Source organism: Narcine bancroftii, chromosome 8 (genome assembly GCF_036971445.1).
Source record: "Narcine bancroftii isolate sNarBan1 chromosome 8, sNarBan1.hap1, whole genome shotgun sequence".
NCBI lineage: Eukaryota > Metazoa > Chordata > Chondrichthyes > Torpediniformes > Narcinidae > Narcine > Narcine bancroftii.
The window spans coordinates 171,711,455-171,737,279 of NC_091476.1; the positions used below are offsets into that span (position 1 = coordinate 171,711,455).

A 25,825-nucleotide genomic window follows, 5' to 3' on the forward strand; every position below is an offset into this window, starting at 1 on the left:
CCCACCCCCTTCAGTCCAGATGAAGGGTCATGATAGAAGAGTTCAATATTATTAATTTCACAGATAATGCTTGATCTTTTCCAGAAGCTCGATTTTTTTGCTCCAATCTGCAGTCCCTGAGCTTGTTTGATTCAGGTGATAACTGCATCCATTGCAATCACAATGGTACTGAAGAGGATGTAGAGACAGTTCACCAGAACATGGCCTGGATAAAGTGTCCATTATGGTTTATTTTCTCTGAAGGGGAGGAGAATAGGAGCTGATGTACATCAAACTATGGAGAGCATGGACAAGGGAGAGAGTAGGAAACATCTCCCTGTGCCTATGGTGTCTCAAATTGGAAGACTCATATTCAGGAAAAAGGGTAGGAAGATGGAATCAGAAACGGACTCTTTCACCCAGTTGGTGATTTGGATCATGGACTGATTGAGGTAGAGTTTCATAATATTTAACCAGTTTCAAGAGTGTTACGTGAATCACCAAGAATTAGAAGACTACAACATTAAAGTGTAAGAAACCGAAGTGGCACATGACACAGCTGGTCAAGCCCTTGCTATCATGAAGAAAAGCTGAGCCCTTCTCCCTCTTGATCCTTTGTAGCAAAGACATTGAAGCCACAACCTCTGCAAGCACAAGGTAACGCAACACCAGATAAGAGTGAATAATTTTGTGTTGCCCCTTACCAAAATGAGTCATTTTAGGTTTCCTCCAAATTAGGTCCTATAAGCAGAATTCATTCCCACTCAGGATGCATCAAACTCTTTGCAGCATTTGGCATCTTCTTGTGGCTTACAGTCTTCCCAAGCTTTAGATAACTTGAATTATGGTCTATTCTCCATTTCCTATCTGCTAACTGATCCTCAATCCTGCCAGATCCTGGGGTCTTAATTTTGTGCCTCAGCCCTTGTTTCTATTTCTGTTTAATTTCCTGTTGCAGCTTCCTTTCTTTCTGCTGGTAAAGGAATCCACATTTTTTTTATTAATTTCTTCCTTTTTGCATGATATGTGTTTCATTTCTGTTTTACATCTCTTGCCAGATTAATTCCATATCCTAGTAACAACACAATGGAGAAAATCAGCAAGTAAAACAGGGTATTTTATATAGCAAAGATAAAAACACATGACCAACGTTTGAGCAAAATGTAGACAGGTGCCTGAATAAAATAGCGGGGGGAGCAGACTCACAGGCAGGAGGTAATAGGAGGACAAGGGAGGGTGGGCACACCAGCAAACAGAGAAATGGGGGGAGGGGGAATGACTCTGTGAAAGGAGAGGGAAAGGGGTGGAGAGCTGGAGGAAAAATGAGGGGTGGGGAAGAAAGGGAGAAAAGGGAATTGGCTAGCAAAAACCAGAGAAGCCAGTGTTAATGCCATCCAGTCAGAGAGTTCCCAGTCAGAAGATTAGGTTTGTTCCTGCAATTTATGGCCGCAGTACTTGAGACAACAGACAATCATGTCAACACGGGAGTGGGGCAGGGAATTGAAATGGTTGGTCAGTGGGAGATCCCTGTCATTGATGCTCAGCCAAGTGATCCCCTAGTCCATGTCCAGTCTCTCCGATGTTGAGAAGGCCACAACGGGAGCATTGGATACAGTCGAAGATTCCAGCAGATTCACGAGGGAAGTGTTGCCTCACTTGGAAGGGCTGATTGGGGCCTCGAATGGTGGTGAAGAAGGAAGTGTGGGACAGATTTTGTATCACCTATGACTTTTCATGCTCATCAGTTTCCCAATGACAAAATCCTGAAAATTCTCAGGCTTCTTACACATTTGGAGTCTCATGGATCAAATCTGCTGGTCATCGAAATTAAATTCGGTATCATGCTTCTCATTCTTATGCCTGTTTGCGACTCTGGAAGCAACGTGGAGGTAATATCCTTGAGATTTTGTGTTTTTTCTCCTATCTTCACTGTTGACTTTCAATCTATCTGGAGACACAAAAGCCACAGATGGTAGAACCTGGAGAAAAAAAAAACAAAGTCACGTAGAGGAAGTTTAGCAGATTGATCTTCACCAGTGGGAGGAAAGAGAATTGTCACATTGAGTTGAGACCCTTATCAAGACTTTAATAGATTGATATAACCAGATAGAATAGACAATAGACAATAGGAGCTGTAGTAGGCCATTTGGCCCGTCAGGCCAGCACCGCCATTTTAGATCATGGCTGATCATTACCATCAGTACCCCTTTCCAGCCTTATCCCCATAACCCTTAACTCCGTTACCCACAAGAGCCTTATCTAACTCTCTTTTGAACATAGTCAGCGAATCCGCCTCTACCACCCTCTGTGGCAGAGCATTCCACAGATTCACACTTCTCTGGGTAAAAAAATGCTTTCTCATCTCCGTCCTAAAGGGCCTACCCTGTATTCTTAAACTATGCCCTCTAGTCCTCGTCTCCCCCATCATTGGGAACAAGTAATCAGACTTCACCTTGTCTATCTCCCTGATGATTTTATATACCTCAATCATGTCCCCCCTCATCCTTCTAAACTCCAATGAATACAAGTCCAGTTTTTCTAGCCTTGCTGCATATGACAACCCTGCCATCCCTGGAACTAACCTTGTAAATCTGCGCTGCACACCCTCTATAGCTAGTATGTCCTTCCTCAAGTTTGGAGACCAGAACTGGACGCAATACTCCAGGTGGGGTCTCACCAGGGCCCTGTACAACTGCAGAAGGGCGTCTCTGTTCCTATACTCCAATCCCCTTTTTATGAAAGCCAACATTCCATTTGCCTTCTTCACAGCTTTCTGAACCTGCATGCTAGCCTTCAGTGAACGGTGAACAAGTACACCCAGATCCATTTGCACTTCCCCACTCCCTAGCTTGTCTCCATTTAAATAATACTCAGCTTTCCTATTACTTCCCCCAAAATGAATAACTTCACATTTGTTCACATTGAAATTCATCTTCCATTTAGCCGCCCACTCCTCCACAAGTCCCTCTGCATTTTCCTTACATCCTCCTCACACCCCACACCGCCACCCAGTTTAGTGTCATCTGCAAATTTGCTCATGTTATTTATAATCCCCTCATCCAAATCATTAACATAAATTACAAACAACTGAGGACCCAACACCGATCCCTGAGGCACTCCACTCGTCACATCCTGCCATTCTGAAAAAGACCCATTCACTCCAACCCTTTGTTTCCTATCTCTTAACCAATTTCCTATCCATGTCAGCACCTTACCTCCAATACCATGCTCCCTGATCTTGCCCACTAGACTCCCGTGCGGTACCTTATCAAAGGCCTTCTGGAAGTCCAGATACACCACATCCACTGGCTCTCCCGAGTCCACCCTCTTTGTCACATCCTCAAAAAATTCCAGAAGGTTAGTCAAGCATGACTTACCCTTAAGGAATCCATGCTGACTAGCCCTTATACTATTATTACTGACTAAGTGTTCTGCTATTTCTCCTTTTATGATGGACTCCAATATCTTCCCCACCACTGATGTCAGGCTAACCGGTCTATAATTTCATGTTTTCTCCCTCCCTCCTTTCTTAAAATGCGGCACCACATCAGCCACTCTCCAATCCTCAGGGACCTCCCCGGAATCTATGGAACTTTGGAAAATGTCGACCAGTGCCTCCACAATTTCCATAGCCACCTCTTTAAGCACCCTAGGATGCAGCCCATCAGGCCCTGGGGATTTATCAGCCCTCAGTCCCAACAATTTACTCATAACCTCCTGCTTCTGGATCTGGATATCCATTAGATCCCCTACCTCCCCAGTAAAGTTCCCCAAGTCTCTTGGTACCGCATGACCACTACCCCCTAACTGACTATAACCTATATCCTCCTTGGTGAAGACAGTTGCAAAGTATTTGTTAAATTCCTCTGCCATTTCCTTGTTTCCGGTAATAATTTCACCCTTGCCCATTTTCAAAGGGCCAATTTTAGACCGAACCAATTTTTTCCTCTTCACATACTTAAAAAAGCTTTTGCTATCCTCCGCAATATTATCTGCTAATTTCCTCTCGTACTTCATTTTCCCGTCTCTTATGGCTTTCTTAGTTACCCTCTGATGTTCTTTGAAGGTTTCCCAATCCTCTAATTTCCCACTCCGCTTCACTATCTTATAATTACTCCCTTTGGACTTGATAATGCACTTGATTTCCTTAGTTAGCCAGGGCTGCCATTTGCATCTCCTAGAGCCTTTCCTCCACTTTGGAATAAATTTGTCCTGAATCCTGTGAAAGATGTCCATAAAAACCTGCCATTTTTCCCCAGTTGTCCTCCCAGCTAGTGTATCTTCCCATTTTATTTTGGATAGCTCCTCCCTCATAGCTGCAAAATTCCCTTTATTTAACTGAAGTACAGATGCTTCCGACTTCCTTTCCATTTCCCTTTCTAAATGCAGCTTAAAAGTAACCATACCATGCTCACTATTCCCTAATGGCTCCACTACATCAAGGTCACTTATTAAGTCTGCGTCGCTGCACAGCACCCAGCCCAGAATCGACTTCCCCCTGGTAGGTTCCTCCACTAGCTGTTCCAAGAAAGTATCTCGTAGACAAAAAAAAGTCCCCCACTACCACAAATTTTGCAGTCGAGTATCCCGCATTTGGGGACATCGCAGGCGTCAGCACACCCGAAGTGCAATGGGATAGCCTCGTCCTGGGAGATCGGCCATCATGACCACCGATTCTCCCCTGCCAGGTAAGTATGAGCAAAAACCAATGTCTGAGATGCTTACATGGGTCCCAAAATTAAATGGACCCCTCCCTCTACAAGTTCCCATCGAATAGAACCTTTGGATCTCTGATATGTACAACAGGGAGCAGAATCCATTACCCTGACTATACTACTGATTCCCCCACAACTGCATTCTTCCAAGTACGTATATAACCTCTTGTAACGTGGCACCTCTATCAATTTGTTCATTCACTTACAAGCTGTTCATGCCTGCTTGAAGAGAGTATTTGGGAGATTACGGTGTTGAGCCATGGAGTCTGACACTTGCTTGATCTGAAGTTACAGCCTGACCCATACTGGATCTGAATTACTGCCTAATCCCAGAGATTTTAGTGCTTTATAGATCAAACTATCCAGGTAACTCCATGGAGCCTTCCTCCTCAAAAATCCACATTTCAGCTCTCAGCTCTCATCTCCATCTCCTCAAGATGCACAGCAAACACTTTAGATGTGGATCTTTGGGATCACAATACTCTACACAAACTCCACCAAACTATCCCTTTCTAAACATCTGCTTAATCTATTAACATTTATGCACATGATTATGTGGTGCCACCACTGGGACCACCGCTGAACCTGTTACTTCTCCCTCCTGGATATCCCCATAAAGGCTGTTACCCCCAAACCCCTCCCTCAGGACCTGCCTTGGAACCGGGCCAGCAATATCCAAGATGTGCTGACACCTAAAGGCAATTAAAACCTATTAATCACAGATCCTTGTCTAATGTGATCAATTGGTAGCACAGATTAATCAACAGATACAAAAAAAGAGTTGGAAAAACTCAGCGCATCATGCATTATTTGTAGGAAGAGAAGGACTGAAAGATCATTTTGTTGAGCACCTTCACTTTTTCTGCTGCAATAACAGGGAACTCCCAGTGGTCACAACATTCCCCCCACCCACAAATTATCCTACTAACCCAATTTTTTTTTCTTTGGCTTGGCTTCGCGGACGAAGATTTATGCAGGGGTAATGTCCACATCAGCTGCAGGCTCGTTTGTGGCTGACAAGTTCGATGCGGGACAGGCAGACACGGTTGCAAGGGAAAATTAGTTGGTTGGGGTTGGGTGTTGGGTTTTTCCTCCTTTGTCTTTTGTCAGTAAGGTTGGCTCTGCGGTCTTCTTCAAAGGAGGTTGCTGGCCGCCGAACTGTGAGGCGCCAAGATGCACGGTTTGAGGCGATATCAGCCCACTGGCGGTGGTCAATGTGGCATGCACCAAGAGATTTCCTTAGACAGTCCTTGTACCTCTTTGGTGCACCTCTGTCTCGGTGGCCAGTGGAGAGCTCGCCATATAACATGTTCTTGGGAAGGCGATGGTCCTCCATTCTGGAGACGTGACCTACCAAGCGCAGTTGGATCTTCAGCAGCGTGGATTCGATGCTGTCGGCCTCTGCCATCTCGAGTACTTCGATGTTGGAGATGAAGTCGCTCCAATGAATGTTGAGGATGGAGCGGAGACAACGCTGGTGGAAGGGTTCTAGGAGCCGTAGGTGATGCCGGTAGAGGACCCACGATTCGGAGCCGAACAGGAGTGTGGGTATGACAACGGCTCTGTATACGCTAATCTTTGTGAGGTTTTGCAGTTGGTTGTTTTTCCAGACTCTTTTGTGTAGTATTCCAAAGGCGCTATTTGCCTTGGCAAGTCTGTTGTCTATCTCGTTGTCGATCCTTGCATCCGATGAAATGGTGCAGCCGAGATAGGTAAACTGGTTGACCGTTTTGAGTTTTGTGTGCCCGATGGAGATGTGGGGGGGGGGCTGGTAGTCATGGTGGGGAGCTGGCTGATGGAGGTGCTCACTTTTCTTCAGTCTGACTTCCAGGCCAAACATTTTGGCAGTTTCTGCAAAACAGGACGTCAAGCGCTGAAGAGCTGGCTCTGAATGGGCAATTAAAGCGGCATTGTCTGCAAAGAGTAGTTCATGGACGAGTTTCTCTTGTGTCTTGGTGTGAGCTTGCAGGTGCCTCAGATTGAAGAGACTGTCATCCGTGTGGTACTGGATGTAAACAGCGTCTTCATTGTTGAGGTCTTTCATGGCTTGTTTCAGCAACATGCTGAAGAAGATTGAAAAGAGGGTTGGTGCGAGAACAGCCTTGCTTCACGCCATTGTTAATGGAGAAGGGTTCAGAGAGCTCATTTCTGTATCTGACCCAACCTTGTTGGTTTTCGTGCAGTTGGATAACCATGTTGAGGAACTTTGGGGGGCATCCGATGCGCTCTAGTATTTGCCAAAACCCTTTCCTGCTCACGGTGTCGAAGGCTTTGGTGAGGTCAACAAAGGCGATGTAGAGTCCTTTGTTTTGTTCTCTGCACTTTTCTTGGAGCTGTCTGAGGGCAAAGACCATGTCAGTTGTTCCTCTGTTTACGCGAAAGCCGCACTGTGATTCTGGGAGAACATTTTCGGCCACACTAGGTATTATTCTATTTAGGAGAATCCTAGTGAAGGTTTTGCCTGCAATGGAGAGCAGCGTGATTCCCCTGTAGTTTGAGCAGTCTGATTTCTCGCCCTTGTTTTTGTACAGGTTAATGATGATGGCATCACGAAGGTCCTGAGGCAGCCTTCCTTGGTCCCAGCAGAGCTTGAAAAACTCATGCAGTTTGGCATGCAGAGTTTTGCCGCCAGCCTTCCAGACCTCTGGGGGGATTCCATCCATACCTGCTGCTTTGTCACTTTTCAGTTGTTCAATTGCCTTATATGTCTCTTCCCGGGTGAGGACCTCATCCAGCTTTAGCCTTAAGGGCTGTTGAGGGAGCTGGAGCAGGGCGGATTCTTGGACTGAGTGGTTGGCACTGAAAAGAGATTGGAAGTGTTCTGACCATAGGTTGAGGATGGAAATTTTGTCGCTGAGGAGGACTTTGCCATCTGAGCTGCGCAGCGGGCTTTGGACTTGGGGTGAGGGGCCGTACACAGCCTTTAGAGCCTCGTTAAAAACCCTTGAAGTTACCAATGTCCGCGCTGAGCTGGGTTCGTTTGGCGAGGCTAGTCCACCACTCATTTTGGATCTCCCGGAGTTTGTGCTGAAGATGGCTGCATGCGCATCGGAAGGCTCATTTCTTCTCTGGCCAGGATGGCTTTGCAAACTGAGCCTGGTGGGCAGCTCACTTCTTTGCCAGCAGCTCCTGGATTTCCTGGTTGTTTTCGTCAAACCAGTCCTTGTTTTTCCTGGAGGAAAAGCCCAGTATCTCTTCAGTGGATTGCAGTATGGCAGTCTTCAGCTGATCCCAGAGGGTTTCAGAGGATGAGTCCGTGAGATGGATTGTATCCTCGAGCTTTGCTTTGAGGTTTGCCTGGAAGTTTCCTCTCGCTTCGTCTGACTGCAGTTTTCCAACATTGAACCTCTTTCTGGGGGCTTTATTGTTCCTGGGCTTTGGCTTGAAGTGAAGGTTGAGCTTGCAGCGAACCAGCCGGTGGTCAGTGTGGCATTCCGCGCTGGGCATGACCCTGGTGTGGAGCACATCTCGTTTGTCTTTCTCGCACCAGGATGTAGTCCAGGAGGTGCCAGTGTTTGGATCGGGGATGCATCCAGGTGGTCTTAAGGCTGTCCCTCTGCTGAAAAAGGGTGTTTGTAATGACAAGCCGCCGTTCTGTGCAGAGCTCCAACAGGAGGCGCCCATTGTCGTTGCACTTGCTGACACCATGCTTGCCCAGGATTCCTGGCCAGGTTTCTGAGTCTTTGCCGACGCGAGCGTTGAAGTCGCCCAGGATGACAACCTTGTCGGCGGTAGGGGTGTGTTGAATGAGGTTGCGCAGGTCAGTGTAGAACTTGTCCTTTTCTACTGGTTCTGCCTGGAGGGTTGGAGCATAGACACTGATGAGGGTGAGGCGACGCTTGTTTTGAAGGGGGATTTGCATGGACGTGATCCGGTCCGAGTGGCCTGTCGGGAGGTTTTCGAGTTTGGAGGCAATGGAGTTCTTGACCATGAAGCCTACAACAGATAGGCGTTGTTCATCCAGAGGCTTGCCAGACCAGTAGAGTGTGTAGCCCATGCCACATTCTTGGAGACTGCCTACATCTGGCGGACTTCACTGAGAGCGGCTATGTTGATGTCAAGTCTGAGGAGTTCATGTGCGATGAGGGCAGACCGACGTTCAGGTTGGTGGCTGTCAACCTTGTCTAGCATGGTTCTGATGTTCCAGCATGCTAGCTTGAGTTTGTGAGCATCTTTTGAGGGGGAGGACGTGGAGGGGGAGGACATGGACATGTCCTCGGGTCTGCGCAAAGGAGCTTTTAGGTGGAGTGCAGTGTGCGCTCTACTGGCCCCACCCTTTACACCCATGGTTCGTGTGCCGTGGCCAAGCAAGCTGGGACGTGGCAGCGAGGTCCTTGGGTTGTAGGTTTTATATCGGAGTGGCCTTCTCCTATGCAGGTTTCTTATCCTGGCTGGAGGGACCTGCCTCCCCGCCTAGGTCGGACCATACCTGGTCGCAATCCAACCTGTCAATGGTGGTTTGGGCCTCCAAATGCCATAATCACGCTCCTAAACTGACTCTGGAAGTCAAGGCCTAGGAGGATCGGCGCGCAGAGGTCGTGCATAATTAATAACACTATATATATTATTTGTCGTGATTTGTCTAGTAGCTATGCTGCCTCATTGAGCAGCAGCCCCGGCCCCGGTCCGGGCAGAGGGTAGGTGCCGGTGGCCCCGGCCCCAGTCCGAGCAGAAGGTAGGCGGCGGCGGCCCCGATCTGGGCAAAAACGAGGGGGAGGCACTGGCCCCGGCCTTGTTAGAGTGAGGCAGGTGGAGGCTCCGGTCCGGGCAGAAGCGAGGGGGAGGCGGTGGCCCCGGCCTCGGCAGAACGAAGCAGGTGGAGGCCCCGGTCCGGGCAGAAAGAAGGAGGCGGCGGCCCCCGTCCGGTCACAGGGAAGGCAGCGGTGGCCCCAGCCCCGGTCTGGGCAGAGGGTAGGCGGTGGCAGCCCCGGCCCCAGTCCGAGCAGAAGGTAGGCGTCCAGCAGCCCCGATTCTGTGCTGTGCTGTACTCAGAGGGTATCTTGGCCATCTTTGATCCCATCATTAAACGTAACTGAACTGGGCATTTAGCTCATTTTCCATGGGAGGCATGACCTTGTGACAGCTGCATCTTAAACTTCTTGCAATGAATAACACTTCAGTCATAATTTGTAATTTGTAAATCTCATTGGCATATCCTAGTTCTCATTTGTTAGGAGCCCAGAGAACTCCAAAACCCAGCAATAGAAATTCACCAAAATAATGGTTACTTAAACAAAAATTGCTTTTAATTTTCTTTAAACATAATAACAAGATCAATCTTAAACTTATTACTATTAACTTAACCTTCTTCGAATTCTAAGCTCACATCTATGCAATGTGTACATATTCAGAAATGATTCACAGTCCAACCATTCACTTCGCACTTCAAGTCCACCGGTTTCAGGAAATTCTTTACTGTGCACAGAATTTAACATTTATGAATCATCGAAACATAGAAGATAGGAGCAGAAGTAGGTCATTCGACCCTTCGAGCCTGCTCCGCCATTCAACGAGATCATGGCTGATCTTAGAGTTCAGTACCCCATCCCCGCCTTCTCTCTGTAACCTTTAATACCCTTAAACTGAAGAAATAGATCTAATTCCCTCTTAAATAGATTTAATGAACCTGCCTCCACTACCCTCTGTGGCAATGAATTCCACAGATTCACCACCCTCTGGGTCAAGAAATTCCTCCTCATCTCGGTCCTAAATGGTTTTCCTATTATCCTCAAACCATGGCCCCGGGTTCTGGATTTTCCCATCCTTGGAAACATCCCATCTGCATCCATTCTGTCCAGTCCTGCCAGAATGTTATAGGTCTCTATGAGATCCCCTCTCAATCTTCTAAACTCCAGCGAGTACAATCCCAATTTGCGCAATCTTTCCTCATAAGTCATTCCTGCCATTCCAGGTATCAGCCTGGTGAATCGCCTCTGCACTCCCCTCCATTGCAAGAACATCCTTCCTTAGATAAGGTGACCAAAACTGCACACAATACTCCAGGTGGGGTCTCACCGAGGCCCTGTACAGCTGCAGTAAGGTATCCTTGTTCCTCTACTCAAACCCTCTTGATATGAAGGCCAACATACCATTTGCCTTTTTAACCGCCTGCTGTACCTGCATGCTCGCCTTCAGAGACTGATGTACAAGTACCCCTAGGTCTCTCTGCACTTCCCCATCTCTTAATCTATTACCATTCAAATAGTAATCTGCCCTCCGATTTGTATTACCAAAATGGATAACCTCACATTTATCCACATTGTAGTGCATTTGCCATGTATCTGCCCAGTCCCTCAATTTATCCAAATCACACTGAAGCTTCCTGACCCCCTTTTCCGTGCACACAACCCCTCCTAACTTAGTGTCATCTGCAAATTTGGAGATATTACATCCAATCCCCTCATCCAGATCATTAATGTAAATTGTGAACAGCTGGGGTCCCAGTACAGATCCCTGTGGTACCCCACTGGTCACCGCCTGCCACTCTCAGAAAATGAGCCGTTTATCCTAACTCTCTGTCTTCTACCTGCCAGCCAGTTCTCAATCCACATCAATACTTTGCCCCCAATCCCATGAGCCTTGATTTTGGAAGCCAGTCGTTTATGCGGGACCTTATTGAAGGCCTTTTGGAAGTCCAGGTACACCACATCCACTGGCTCTCCCCCATCTATTTTACCTGTCACCATCTCAAAGAATTCCAATAGATTTGTCAAGCATGATTTACCTTTTGTAAATCCATGTCGACTCTGTCCAATCCCTTCTCTGCTAGTCATATGCTCCACTATTACATCCTTAATAATGGATTCCATCATTTTGCCCACTACTGATGTAAGGCTCACAGGCCGATAATTCCCGCTTTTTCTCTACCCCCCTTTTTAAATAGTGGGGTAACATTAGCTACCCTCCAATCCATGGGTACTGATCCTGAGTCTATCGAGTTCTGGAAAATAATTCTTAAAGCATCTGCTATCTGAAGGTCACTTCCTTGAGTACCCTAGGATGTAGATTATCAGGCCCTTGGGATTTATCTGCCTTCAATCCCATCAATTTCCCCAAGACCATGTCCTTAGAGATACTCATTTCTTTCAGTTCCTCCCTTGCATTAGTCTCTATGTTTCCCAACATCCTTGGGAGGTTATTTGTATCCTCTCTTGTAAAAACAGAACTAAAGTAAGAATTTAATTGGTCTGCCATTTCCTTATTCCCCATTATATATTCCCCTGATTCCCACTGCAAAGGACCTACTCTGGATTTCACCAATCTTTTCCTCTTGACATATTTATAAAAGCTTTTGCAGTCGGTTTTTATATTTGCCGCAAGCTTACTTTCGTAATTTATTTTTGCCCTCTTGATTAATCCCTTTGTCCTCCTTTGGTGCATCTTGAACTGCTCCCAGTCTTCGGTTGCGGTACTTTTTTTGGCCAATTGATATGCTCTCTCTTTGGACCTAATGCTGTCTCTAATTTCCCTTGTTATCCACGGTTGAGTCACCTTTTTTGGTTTTTTTGCAATTTCTCCATTAGATCTGTGAATGCTTTCCATTGTCTATCCACAGTCAACTCCCCCATAAACACCACCCAATCAATCTTACTCAACTCCCGTCTCATACCATCATAATTCCCTTTATTTAAATTCAGGACCTTAGTCTCGGTTTTAATTTCATCACTCTCCATGTCGAGTGAGAATTCGATCATATTGTGATCGCTCCTACCCAAAGGGCCTCGCACAACAAGATTGTTGATTAGCCCCTTATCATTGCATAATACCCAGTCTAAAATGGCCTGCTCCCGAGTTGGTTCCTCGACATATTGGTCTAGATAACCGTCCCGTAAACATTCAAGGAATTCCTCCTCCTCTGTATTTTTACCAATTTGACTAGTCCAATCTATATGCAAATTGAAGTCTCCCATGATGACAGCTGTTCCCTTATTGCACGCTTTTCTAATTTCTCTTTTAATGCCTTCCCTCACCTCTAAGATACTATCTGGAGGCCTATATACCACCCCCACTAACGTTTTCCGCCCCTTGCTATTCCTCAGTTCTACCCATATAGATTCCTCATCTTCTGAGTTAATATCCTTCCTGTCAATCGTGTCGTTCCCTTCTCTCACCATCAATACTACCCCACCCCTTTTCTTTCTTGCCGATCCCTCCTAAATATCGTATACCCCGGGATGTTAAGTTCCCAGGCTTGCCCACCCTGCAGCCATGTTTCTGTAATCCCAATCAAATCAATTTGTTTATCTCAATTTCCACAGCTAATTCATCTACCTTGTTCCGAATGCTTCTTGCATTAAGATTTAAAGCCTTCAGATTTGCTTTTTTCACCCTCCTTGCTCTTTCTGATTTTTTACTTTCGCTGCCTAACCTAACTTTTCACGTTATCTTCACCAGGCTCTGGTGCTTAAAGTTAAATGGTTACTGCTCAGGAAGGTTCTTGTTGGTTTCAGAGAGAGATTTGTTGCTCGTTGGACACACACAAATTGATTTCCACCAGTCACTTCAGTGTCTTGCCGAAGAAATTTGCACTATCATGGGTTTCCTCAATGATAACCTCTTCTTCCAGGTCATCACAGAGTTCCTCTTGTTTCCCTTATTTCAGGAGAAACACTCTAGCCAGCCATTTCCTCTTGAAAGGATCACAAGGGTTTTGAACAGGCTGAACTCAGAACTCACAATTCATCTTCAAAATAGATTTTTTCAAGAAGCCTGCCAACTTGCCATTTTGCAGCCTGAACTGCTACTGCAGAATTGACTTCTCTCTCGCTGCTTGTAAAAACCAAAGAACCTCTTACAGGGCTCCAAACCCAATCTTTGAAGGATCTTATCAGTATCTTTGAGCCTGGACTTTATTGTCCATTTGCACATACTTTTTGAAGTTATTTCCAAAACAATTCATTATCTCTGCAAAAATCACTCGGAGCCTCAATGTCAATCTTCAGCAAAGCTCTTGGATTTTAAATGAGATATCTTTTGTGAAATGTTACTCTGTTTATGACCTTCACAATCATAATAAAATATAAACCCATAACACATCACATAAGCATCAGTTGAAATTTTATTTCAAGTGACAAGTACATGGTCATTAAATATCAAACCATTTAATATTGGTTCCTTGAACTACTCGATTGGTGCTTGTACCACCCTATCACATAAGGAATTCCAGGCAATGAGCAAAGCTTTAATATATATCACAACCACGAAAGACTCAATAACTGAACGATTTAAAATCAAACCCCTTTTCTGCAGGATTCTGATGGATTGATGCATCACGTTGAATTCTAACCTAGAAGGCTCACTCAAGTTTGGGCGTCCTTACACTCACTTGGATTTACTGGATGGAAAGCATTTTTCATTCGCCAAGTAGGTCGTTGAAGGAAAGACATAAAAGTTTTATCTTTCCTTCAACTCCCTAAAACAGAACTGATTTTAAGACGCAGACCCCTGAAGCCTAAAACATCTACTTGCAATTTTTTCTGCAGCTTTTGATCACTGAAGAGAGGGCATTTTGGTGACTTACTGAATTTTTAGAAGTTGATTTTCAGCTATGGACGGTGTACTGTCGGGTTGTACTTGTACAGTCCGATGACAATAAACTTGACTTATTCTCACTACAGTTTGTTAGCCTTCAGAATTCTTTCCATTTTAGGAAATATTTTAAAAATACAGGCAAATTAAGAAGTGACAATAATATGAAATTTGCTTAATATTTTGATCAAATTAATTTGTAAAAAAGCTTCAATTCCTATGGGAAATATACTTTAACAACATAGATTCAGAACAAAAAGGATGACTTCATTTATTTTTAAATCTCCTGTGATTGGAGATTAAAGCTTAGACATGGAATTTCAATCAGTTTTTAAAGAGTGAGGTCTTCCTCTTCTTCTTTGGCTTGGCTTCGCGGACGAAGATTTATGGAGGGGGTAAAAGTCCACGTCAGCTGCAGGCTCGTTTGTGGCTGACAAGTCCGATGCGGGACAGACAGACACGGTTGCAGTGGCTGCAGGGGAAAATTGGTTGGTTCGGGTTGGGTGTTGGGTTTTTCTTCCTTTGCCTTTTGTCAGTGAGGTGGGCTCTGCGGTCTTCTTCAAAGGAGGTTGCTGCCCGCCAAACTGTGAGGCGCCAAGATGCACGGTTTGAGGCGATATCAGCCCACTGGCGGTGGTCAATGTGGCAGGCACCAAGAGATTTCTTTAGGCAGTCCTTGTACCTTTTCTTTGGTGCACCTCTGTCACGGTGGCCAGTGGAGAGCTGGCCATATAACACGATCTTGGGAAGGCGATGGTCCTCCATTCTGGAGATGTGACCCACCCAGCGCAGCTGGATCTTCAGCAGCGTGGACTCGATGCTGTCGACCTCTGCCATCTCGAGTACTTCGACATTAGGGATGAAAGTGCTCCAATGGATGTTGAGGATGGAGCGGAGAAAACGCTGGTGGAAGCGTTCTAGGAGCCGTAGGTGATGCCGGTAGAGGACCCATGATTCGGAGCCGAACAGGAGTGTGGGTATGACAACGGCTCTGTATACGCTTATCTTTGTGAGGTTTTTCAGTTGGTTGTTTTTCCAGACTCTTTTGTGTAGTCTTCCAAAGGCGCTATTTGCCTTGGCAAGTCTGTTGTCTATCTCGTTGTCGATCCTTGCATCCGATGAAATGGTGCAGCCGAGATAGGTAAACTGGTTGACTGTTTTGAGTTTTGTGTGCCCGATGGAGATGTGGGGGGGCTGGTAGTCATGGTGGGGAGCTGGCTGATGGAGGACCTCAGTTTTCTTCAGGCTGACTTCCAGGCCAAACATTTTGGCAGTTTCCGCAAAGCACGACGTCAAGCGCTGAAGAGCTGACTCTGAATGGGTAACTAAAGAGTGAGGTGGATGCTACATTTTTCCCCAAATCTGATGTCATCCAAAAGGTCGACTAAAAGGGAACCTCATCATTTTGGAAACGACTGTTTCCTGTTTATAAGTGACTGAAGCCAACTTGCGTGTTTATAGACAACAAATGGAACCTGAAGTCCCAGCTGACATTTCATTTACACACAGAATCATGGAATCATGGAACAGAAAGTGTAGAAACTGGCCCCTTGGCCCAGTTTGCTGACCAAAATATCCTATCCACATAAGTTCCATCTGCCTACATTTGGCCCATATCCCTCCAAACCCATCCTGTCCATATATCTGTCCAAATATTTGTTAAATACAGATACACAATCCTTTATCTGGAACCCTTGGGGGACAGTGTGTTCCGAATTTTGGATTTTTCCAGATTTCGGAAAGCCCACCCGAATTGTGCTACTGTATCCACCCCCACCCCCCTTCCAGTCACCTGGCCGTCTTCCCCCCCAAGCGCCGGTCCCTCGGCTGCCCAACACGTGCTGCCGACTCTCTCCCCACTTGCCGGATTTTGGAGCTTTCCGGATTTTAGATGTCAGGATAAAGGATTGTGTACCTGTATTGCAATAATACCAGGCTTAACCATCAGATCTGGCAGCTTGTTCAATAGAAGCACCATCCCTTGTAATCCCTCAGGTTCTTATTACATCTCTTTCCCCCCTCCCCCCTCACATAAAACCTAGTTCCTCTGGTTCTCGATTTCCCTTGCTCTAAGCAAAAGACTGTGTAAACAATGCACTCCCCTAAACCCTTCCATTCATCTCAAAGTTAAGTGACATACTCCTTGTCAAAGATATTGTCAGCTGATTGTTGTTGGTAAGTCGCTCTGCTCTGCAGGGAATTGTGACAGGAAGAGGGCAACTGCCAAAGTATTATGAGGAAATAAGAACAAAGATATCAAAAGATGGATAAATGTTTCTATGAATAAATAATTTTATTTTCTAATAGCTTACATGCATACTTTATTTTCTGAATGCTCATTCACAGAGCTTTTTTTTCCCCCCAGCCTCTTTCAATCTACGGTTGATATCAGTCAGAGTAATTTTGTTAGCCACCGGTCTCTAGGTGAAATCACACCAGCTGTCAAATTAGACCAGGTACTTTTAATTGAAATTCACTGCATTGCGTCCAAATGTATCCTCAGTGCCAGATGCTCAGCCAACAAAACCATCATATCATGTCATGCTCATATCAATCTTTCTAATGGAAAAACTGGAGCACTCAGGTCCAGAAACCATTCACAAAAATGAAGCACAACTTGCTGGATTCCACACGTGAAGGGCTGCCACTCACCCACACAAGTGGGGGGAGGGGAAGGAAGAACAACTAACACACCAACCCACATGTCATTTGGGTTGTTGGATGAAAATGGAGCAAGCAGAGAAAATCCATACAGCCACAAAGAGAATGTGCAAACTCCACAGAGCCAAGGTCAGGATTGAACCAGCACACCAATTGTGAAGCAACTGTGCCATGAATTTTATAAATGGAAAAAACTTACCGGTGCTACTACATACTTATTTCAAGTCCATAATGATTTTGTTGATGGAAAAGATGCCATGTGATGCTAACTTCAACCTATTAATCCAACCAGATTCAGTGAAATCCAATTCTCAGACACATTTCATTGGAGCTTTATGTTCAAGGATAAATTGGGTCGATTTATGAGTCCCTTTCTTTGGACTCATTTTACAATCTCAATTCCCTTTTGCAAATGGCACAATAAATAATTTCAGATTATGAATGGAGAATTAATATTGTATTGTGGAAATGTACTCTGTGCGATTGAGGTTAGACATTGTTTAAATTAGGTCATTAAGGTTCCCCAGGGTTGGACTATGTGACCAGGAGGCATTGACTTAATTTAATTTAAAAAACATTGGAAGAGCTTGCTCAGGAGTGAAAAGAGCTAGCAGCTCTTTGCTAAATCTGCTATTGAATTAAGATATGTAATATTTATAACTAGGAAATATTGCCTTGATATTGCCGCAAATAAAAGTTAGAATTCAGTGAGAAGAAATTGAAGGTGGTAAGGTACCCCCACTCAGTGGAGTGGTGACAAGTGACGCAAAACTCACATGATGACAATCTGGGGTTGAGAGCAACGTATCCTATATTATTCACCTGCAACAACAACGTGCATTCATGTAGTTTCTTTGCCATTGCAATATGCCACAGGACTGAACAAAAATATTGCTCAACAAGGTTTGACACTGAGCTGCATTGGTTAAGTCACACTTGGAGTATTGTGTTCAGTCCTTGTCACGAAGTGAAAGGAGGATGTCATGCAACCTGAGAGAGAGCAGAATAGATGCACCAAGATGTCACTGACTGGACCATTGCACTTACAAGGAGAGATTAATTTGAATGGCTTTGCTCCCCCTGGAACAGAAGAGTGTGAACAGTGACCTGACAGATATACAAAAGTTTGAAGGAGATTTCATTGGTATATATTTAAAGATGGGTTCCACTAATCATCTTGCCTTCCCCCCACCCCTCCCTTTAATTGAGTATTCCAGCTCCTACTTCCTTTCTCTCCACCTAGCCTAAACTCCCCCCCCCCTCCTGTGGTCCTTCCCCCCCTCCACCTATCATCTCCCACCCTCACCACCTCCCTCCCTCCTTCCTTCCCCCTTTTGTTCAGTCATCTCTCATGGTCCCCAAAATATTGGGGATGTATCTTCCACTTTGCTACATAGGTGGGACCTGCTGGTTTCTCCAGCATTCGTATCTATTTTCGATAGGATCAATGTGCTTCTAAGGTCATGGGGAGAACGCAGAGGAATGGGGTTTAGAGGGGAAAATACATCAGCCATGGTATAACAGACCAAATGACTTAAATCTGCTCCAAGATTTTGTGGTCATATGGTCTTATGGGTTAATAGGTAGAAAGTGGGAATCTTGTTCCCTTAGCGATTGTATCTAAATCAAGAGAGCAATAGATTTAAGGTGAGAAGTAGGATGTTTCAAGGGAATGAGAGTGCGTGATTGCCAAACAAAGAGTTCTTGGAATCTGTCAGAACATATGATGTAGGCAGGTGTTATCAGAACATTTAAAAAACATTGTATCAAATGCAGGCAAGTTGGATTTGTATAGGTAAGCACAATGGTCAGGATGGACATAGAGGGGTAAAGGATCTGTTTTGTGCTATAAAGGGACACTGGGGTGGATGGTGAAAAGCTTTGTTATAAAGGCTTGAGAGTCTCCAATGTGATGATATGTAATTACACCACTAGGTCACCAGAGCACATCCCTGTGACCTTGTCTATAAAGCAGCCCAGAGCTACAGTCTAGCCTTCCAGGTTGGTCTTGCAGAGAGACAAGACCTCTTAGTGTACATATTAGTTTATTAAAGCTGTCTCATACTCCCACTGCTGGTGTGGTTATTTTCAGTACAAGTTAATAAACTAATATAATAGCTACTAGGGTGGAAGCTGCTTCTGCTCCAATGCACATATCTGATCACCTGGAGAGTCTTCCTGAGAAATGGAATTCGGAGACGACTAGCACGCACGTGCTTCAGAGGATACAGATGGTGAGGAACTGCTGTACTGGAGTCATGGTGGAATGCAGGGAAGACCACAGAAGTATGATAGGGCAGGTAAGAAATGGCCAAGAGCCCTGCCTGCTCTTGGGTTCGCCGGTACAGGCGCTGCCGACCCTAAACCCCAGTCCGATCAGAAAGGGGCCATTACAAGTGCGGGTGGAAGGATCTCCACAAGTCGTGCTAGTTGACCTAGTGGTGTAATTACATATCACCACAACCTCGAGACACATGGATCTGGAATCTGGACCAACACAATCTGCTTGAGGAACTCAACAGATCTAGCAGTGTCCCTGGGTGTAAAAGTATTGTCATCATTTTGAGCCAGAACCCTTCTTCAGTCCTGATGAGAGGCTGACAGTTCCTTTGTTTCTATTGATGCTGCTCAACCCGCTAAGATCCTCCATTAGATTGTGTCTTGCTTGAGAATCACTCAGAAGGAAATGAGGGCACACCAGAAAGTTAGGTGTGGAACACCACCAATATGGAGCAATTTAATTAAAGATGATTAAGGTCCAGGAATCTAGTTGATTTCTAAAATCAAGCACTTAACCAAGGATTGAAATAAGCCAGTAAACTCAGGAGCTGTGGATGGATAGTGCTTGGTATGAGCTATGATTTAGGAGGAGACAGCCACGCAAGCACATTTTAAATACTTGCTTCACGTTGGGAATGTAAATATTAAAGGCAGAATAAAGGCCATTTCACTAAACTTCAAGTAATATTTTGTTGGACAGTTCAGAGTTTGCTTTACAGGACATTGGCTCAGTTTGAGGTTGTCGTCAGTTCTTGGGGAAGGCACTTCAAGGTTGCTGGACGGTTGTGACGATAAGAGCGGAGACTCATGGTTCTATCTCATAACATTCTTTGGACCATGCTTGCTGCACTGGATGGAGCTTGACTACTAGGATCAAAAGGTCATGTTTACTTGATGCTCTCAGTCAGGCTGAGTTCAAGTAAACTGGCCAAATACCTCAATTAACTTACAACCCATGTACATTTTTAAATGTGGGAGGAAACCCACACAGACATGGAGAGAACGGACAAACTCCTTGCCGGATTCAGACCTGGGTCGCTAGTGCTGGAGCAGCTTTACACTAACTGTGGTACCCAAATTATAATATACCCAAAGTGTGTGAGACAAAGTGCCCTTTTCCATGCTGTACAAATATATTAATCCGAAACCTATAGTTGTGATGTTGTCCAAAATCCGGGTTTAACCTTATTTTATCAGGTATAAAAATATTACATGTGTTTCTCACTCTGCAGATGCTACTTTGACCTGTTAGGTACTTCCAAGATTTTCTGTTTTTTTATATCAGATATACAGTGCTATAAGATTTGTACTTTGACAAAATATAGTGTATTAATTTGCTAGAAGTTTACTCTCTGTTCAACTTCCAGCAAGGTGAAAAATTAGCCATGGACATATCACTATTTCTGCCAGACTAATACTGTCTTCAGTTAATCAATAGATTATGATCTGTGATGCAAAAGACAGCCCCAGACAATGTAGGACCGAAACACAACCTTCACAAGTCTTGATTGTTAATACTTGTAATATCACCTTGTCTCTGATAAAATGTGCAGTTCAGTGAGAAAAGTTTGCCACATTTCCCCCAAAGTAACTTAAAAGTTGAGGGGTAGGTTTGTCCAAAGCAGAGGGTGGCAGATATTTGGAAAGAGCAGCCAGATACCAAAACAGTGTTTTAAAAGGCTTTTCAACAGTTACTGGGATAAAGAGAGAGAGAGATTGTGGACAAATTGGATTAGTGAGGACAGACATCACGAGTGGCATGGAGGAGGCGAGTCGCAAGGACTTGGCTCTCTCTTGTACATTTCAGTGATGCTATGAAATCACACATGAAAATGTAACATTGGGAATGTTCAATATTGAGAGTTCATAAAAGAAAAAGAGAGATGATTGCAATTTCCCACAGGCTGGGGTTTCAGATCAGTGAAATTATCTACGTGCAATGAACATTTTGAAAATGAAAATGCAGGTAAACATGTAATTTTTTTGAATTGTAATAAGATTAAATGTTTGCTCGTGAGTTTTCTTTATATTAAATTTTAAATAACCTTCATGCTTGTAATATGCTGTGAGATTATCTCTTGAAAACTTCTACAGCTGTACCATGGAGAGCATTCTGGCTGGTTGCATCACTGTCTGGTAGGAAAGCACCAACTCTCAGGACAAAAAAAAATCCAGAGGGTTGATAACTCTGCCTGTGACATCACAGGCGCCAGACTTCACTCCATCGAGGATACTGACCGGCATGAGGCGGTGTCTTAAAAAAGCAGCCTCTATCCTCAAAGACCCCCGGGCCATACCCTCTTCATTCTGCTAACATCGGGAAGTACAGGAGCCTAAGACGAGGACTCAGCTGCACAAGGACAGCTTCTTCCCCGCTGCCTTCTGATTCGTGAATAATCAATGAGCCAAAGACCCTGCCTGACTTTCCGTCCCCTATTTTGTTATTATTTTTATAGCAATATATTAAAATGTTTGCTCTATGATGCTGCCACAAAACATCGAATTTCATGACCACAAATCTTGATTCTAAATTCTGATGTTTTGATGCTGCGAAGGGCGTTATTTTTTAATGCTGTAACATGAAACATTTCTGTCCTCTTCCCCATTAAAAACCAATCCTGGATATCTGACTTTACTAACGGTCAGAGCTCATACACAACAAATAAGCAGTAAATTTTCCATTTGTTTCTCTAAATTAAAACATTCCAATTTTTAAAAATATTGTCTATTTTTTCTTGCTCATTCAGTCGTAATTATTCCAGAGCTCTAGTGATTAGATAACTGGCCACAAAATAATTATCCCTTTACTATTCCCTCATGATTCTCTGTAAATCCTAAATCTTTTCTGCCTTTCTTCAATCTGTAGCTTTGTGCCATATTTTAATAATGATTTTGTTGAGTGCTTGCAACATTTGCTGCATTAACCATCCTGTGCATATGCATGTTGATGCTGTTATAAATTATTTACCTCTGAGGTGTCACAATGCCCATGGGAATGGGAGCTGGAATTGTTCTCATTGGTGTTGCTCTGGTAATCCTGTGGTTTGGGAGTTGAGGTGTAGTGAAGATGCTTCTCCATCTGGCCATGATACACCTGCCCTAGACATGACAAAAGGGGAAGTGGAATTGTGATACATATTTTTAAATGACCACCCCATTTTCAAGAGTAAAAAGTATTAATACTGATGAAAAACTATAGGGATGAAGAAACATCCATCCTTTATACTCACAGGAAGTTCCCAAATAGATTTACCATTAATATATTCAGATAACAAGAAAAAAATTGTATTCAAGACGAGTGAATGGTCAGAGCCAAGGGTGGGAGCTGTTTCGGGTTAGACTTGTGATGGGCAGGGACCACAACAGAATAACAAGAGTTCTGATAGCAACACAGGCTCAGTGCATTAATTTGTTTCTTGTTGCCTTGCGCAAGGCAATGGTAATGATATTAAACAAATGAGAGGAAAAGGTAAATGTGTAACATCAATTACCCATTCCTGAAATCTATTGGAAATCACTTTTTTCACACTATGTACCAAAAGTTCCAAAGTTAACACATTGGACCATTCAGAAGAACATAACATTAAAGTTCACTTAAAAAGATGTCACTGCTTCCAGCTTCCTCTTGGAGGGCAAATATTTAGCTCTCTTGTCAGGAGGCTGGACAGAGATCCTGGTGATTCAACTTAAATAGCCTTTGAACTCTATAGCATCTGCTTTTTTTTCCCCCCAAGGAATCCCTCACAGTGATGAATATCTGTCTCTTTCCAACAAGGTCAAAGCCTGTTGGGAAGCAGATGAAAACTGACAGAATCTCTCAAACCATTGTGCATCCACCAGCGCTTTGAAGCTGTTTGAAGTTGTGGTTAGTGCCAATGAGACAATTGTACTCACCAGCAGTGATTTCAATGTTGCGCAGTTCTCACCAGCAACTCTACCCATCATTCCGAGACACTATGGGCACATTAAAATTGTATCTCCGTACTCACCCCAGTGTTTGAATCCAGATATGGTCCAAAACCTAGCCATGAACTGAATCATTTGGGGATCAATGTGGTCTCTTTTCTCTCTAACTAGGTTCCATCCTATTCCCAATTGCTTAATTCTGCTCCCCATAAATTCTGGTCCCTCTAGCCAAGCTCAGTCTGGCCACCAGGTCATTGGTCACACCCGTTTTCATGGATGCTGCACAAGTTGATTTCAAGTCAGCCTTCTCCTGGTTTTCCTCTTTTCACTGCATCACCAACATTTGTGTCATCCATCAATTCACCAATGATACCTCGTAAGTTCACCTCCAAGCCATTGATATATATCACATACAACAAGGGTCCGAGCACCAGTCACTGTGGTACACCACTGGATGCAGACTTTCAATCAGAAAATCATTCTTCAACCATTATCCTCTGCCTCCTATCACCAAGCCAAATTTGAACCTAATTCACCAGCTTGCCTTGGTCCTATATACTTCATTCTTTTGGATTAACCTCTCCAGTAGGACCTTGTTAAATGCCACTGAAGTCCATGTAGACAACATCTATCACTCTGCCTTCATCAATCTACCTTATAACCTCCTCAAAGACCTCAATTAAATCAGTGAGGAAGGATTTTGCAGACATAAAGCCACAAAAACTCTCCTTTATCAGCCAAATGGACATTTATTCCAACTATTGACTTAAGTCATGCTGATCTGCAGTTACATTGTTTGTCGTTGCTGCCTTTCTAAAATAAGTCAACACCGTGAGCTTTTCTCCAATCTTGTGACTTCTCCCCTGTGACTAACCAAGGTGCAGTTCTCGTGTTGGACTTGCTCATTCAACCTTGTAACACTGACCCACAACTTATGCAATTGAATAGATGAATTATTCATAATTTTTGATCATTTTTGAAGAAAGAGACAGAAATCCAATAGTTGGGATGATTTGTAATCTACTGAAAGTGTTACAATGGCATTACCCATAATCTTCCACATCAAACATTCCTGCACAATGAAACACTCTGTACGGACCTTCCCGCCATTGATACAGACATAACCATCTAACCACTTACAGCACAGAACAGGCCAGTTCGGCCCTACTAGTCCATGCCGTAACAAATCCCCACCCTCCTAGTCCCACTGACCAGCACCCGGTCCATACCCCTCTAGTCCCCTCCTATCCATGTAACGATCCAGTCTTTCCTTAAATGTAACCAATGATCCCGCCTCGACCACGTCTGCCGGAAGCTCATTCCACATCCCCACCACCCTCTGCGTCAAGAAATTTCCCCTCATGTTCCCCTTATAATTTTCCCCCTTCAATCTTAAACCATGCCCTCTTGTTCGAATCTCCCCCACTCTTAATTAAAAAAGCCTATCCACATTGACTCTGTCTGTCCCTTTTAAAATCTTAAACACCTCTATCAAGTCCCCCCTCAATCTTCTACGCTCCAGAGAAAAAAGCCCCAGTCTGCACAACCTTTCCCTGGAACTCAGACCCTGAAATCCTGTCAACATTCTCGTGAACCTTCTCTGCACTCTCTCTATTTTGTTTATATCTTTCCTATAATTTGGTGACCAAAACTGTACACAGTATTCCAAATTTGGCCTCACCAATGCCTTGTACCATTGATATGGGGATGAACTCTGGGCAAGGCTGGACATTAGCAGAGATTTGAAACTGCAGGTTGATCTCAAGACAAATATATCTCCACGATGTGAAGCTGTTGAACTGCAACTCTGTCTCAGGGAGACGAGGTTGACTATTCATAACATATTCAAGGGGTATCCAGTTTCTTGATAATGCTTGGATTTATTCTTGAACTTCAGTAAAGGTACTTTTAATTTCAACATTCAGCACGGCAACAAGCCCATGTGGCCAGAAACTCCAATTAACCTATAACTTCCCCTACGTTTTGGAGGGGTGGAAACCGGAACAGATGGAGGAAACCCACATGGGAAGAACATACAAATCCTCACAGATCACGCTGGATTCGAACAGGGGTCGCTGGTGTTGTAACAGTGTTGCACTAACCACTCTAACTGTGCCACCCCAATGGTGGGCTGGTTCTTTGAACTTCTGTGATAAAAAGAGTGAAGGTTCAATTAATAATGGAATATTAGTATTTTCACCCATCACCCATAAAGGAAGGGGGAGGCACATCCAAAATAAGATTATACCTGTCCCAGTTGGTTTGACGCATCTCCTGATTTTGTCATTGCAAATGGCAAAGCAGACAGGTTTAGGATGCTTTTTCAACAAAATATCGAGGACACATTTCAGAATATGAGGATAATTTCTCATATGCTGTATTTTGTCGTGACATACAAGGAGATCATAAGGGCAAGTAAACACACCATTTGGCCATCGAGGCTACCCCACCTTTCAAACAACTTTCTCCATCTGAATCCCTCCCCCCACACTTAATTCTTGCAACCCATTCATCATCATATGCTCATCAATTCCACCCTCATCTTCCTCCCAACCACGTATTTAGGGATAATTTATAGTAGGCAATTAACCTGAGATGTGGGAAGAAGCTAAAACATTCAGGGGGAAGTTCATGGGACAACAAGCTACCTTGTAGAACACTACGCCATCTGCACTGGATGATCGAACCAACTGAACCAATGTGCTGCCCATAATCTAGCCTGTTGTTCTATTTGTGATCTACTCCCTCCAGCCAAA

General features: G+C 44.3%; 1 protein-coding gene and 1 non-coding gene across 3 annotated transcripts; both read right to left on the minus strand.

Annotated features, from left to right (window-relative positions):
- Nucleotides 1-45: 45 nt before the first annotated feature.
- On the minus strand, nucleotides 46-25,825 carry LOC138741572 (uncharacterized). 2 transcript variants are annotated; one of them, XM_069895828.1, is made up of 4 exons: nucleotides 25,117-25,825; nucleotides 22,132-22,262; nucleotides 1,766-1,958; nucleotides 46-1,051 (listed from the first exon to the last, which is right to left on the minus strand). In XM_069895828.1, exons 1-3 carry the CDS (start codon nucleotides 25,439-25,441, stop codon nucleotides 1,785-1,787), a joined length of 630 nt encoding a protein of 209 aa, XP_069751929.1. In that variant the 5' UTR covers nucleotides 25,442-25,825; the 3' UTR covers nucleotides 46-1,051; nucleotides 1,766-1,784. The 2 variants fall into 2 exon arrangements, with proteins under 2 accessions (XP_069751929.1, XP_069751927.1); XM_069895826.1 differs by having other exon boundaries at nucleotides 46-1,958.
- On the minus strand, nucleotides 4,505-4,675 carry LOC138742148 (U1 spliceosomal RNA). The gene has a single exon (XR_011343948.1). It is a non-coding gene; the product is annotated as a U1 spliceosomal RNA (small nuclear RNA).

Coding starts and splice junctions, on each gene's coding strand:
- LOC138741572 (XM_069895828.1), bottom strand. CDS start 25,441: ATGAGAAATTATCCTCATATTCTGAAATGTGTCCTCGATATTTTGTTG. Junction 22,263..25,116: donor GTTCGAATCCAGCGTGATCT/GTGAGGATTTGT, acceptor TGTCATGTCTAG/GGCAGGTGTATCATGGCCAG. Junction 1,959..22,131: donor GGCATTGTGACACCTCAGAG/GTAAATAATTTA, acceptor TTTTTTCTCCAG/GTTCTACCATCTGTGGCTTT.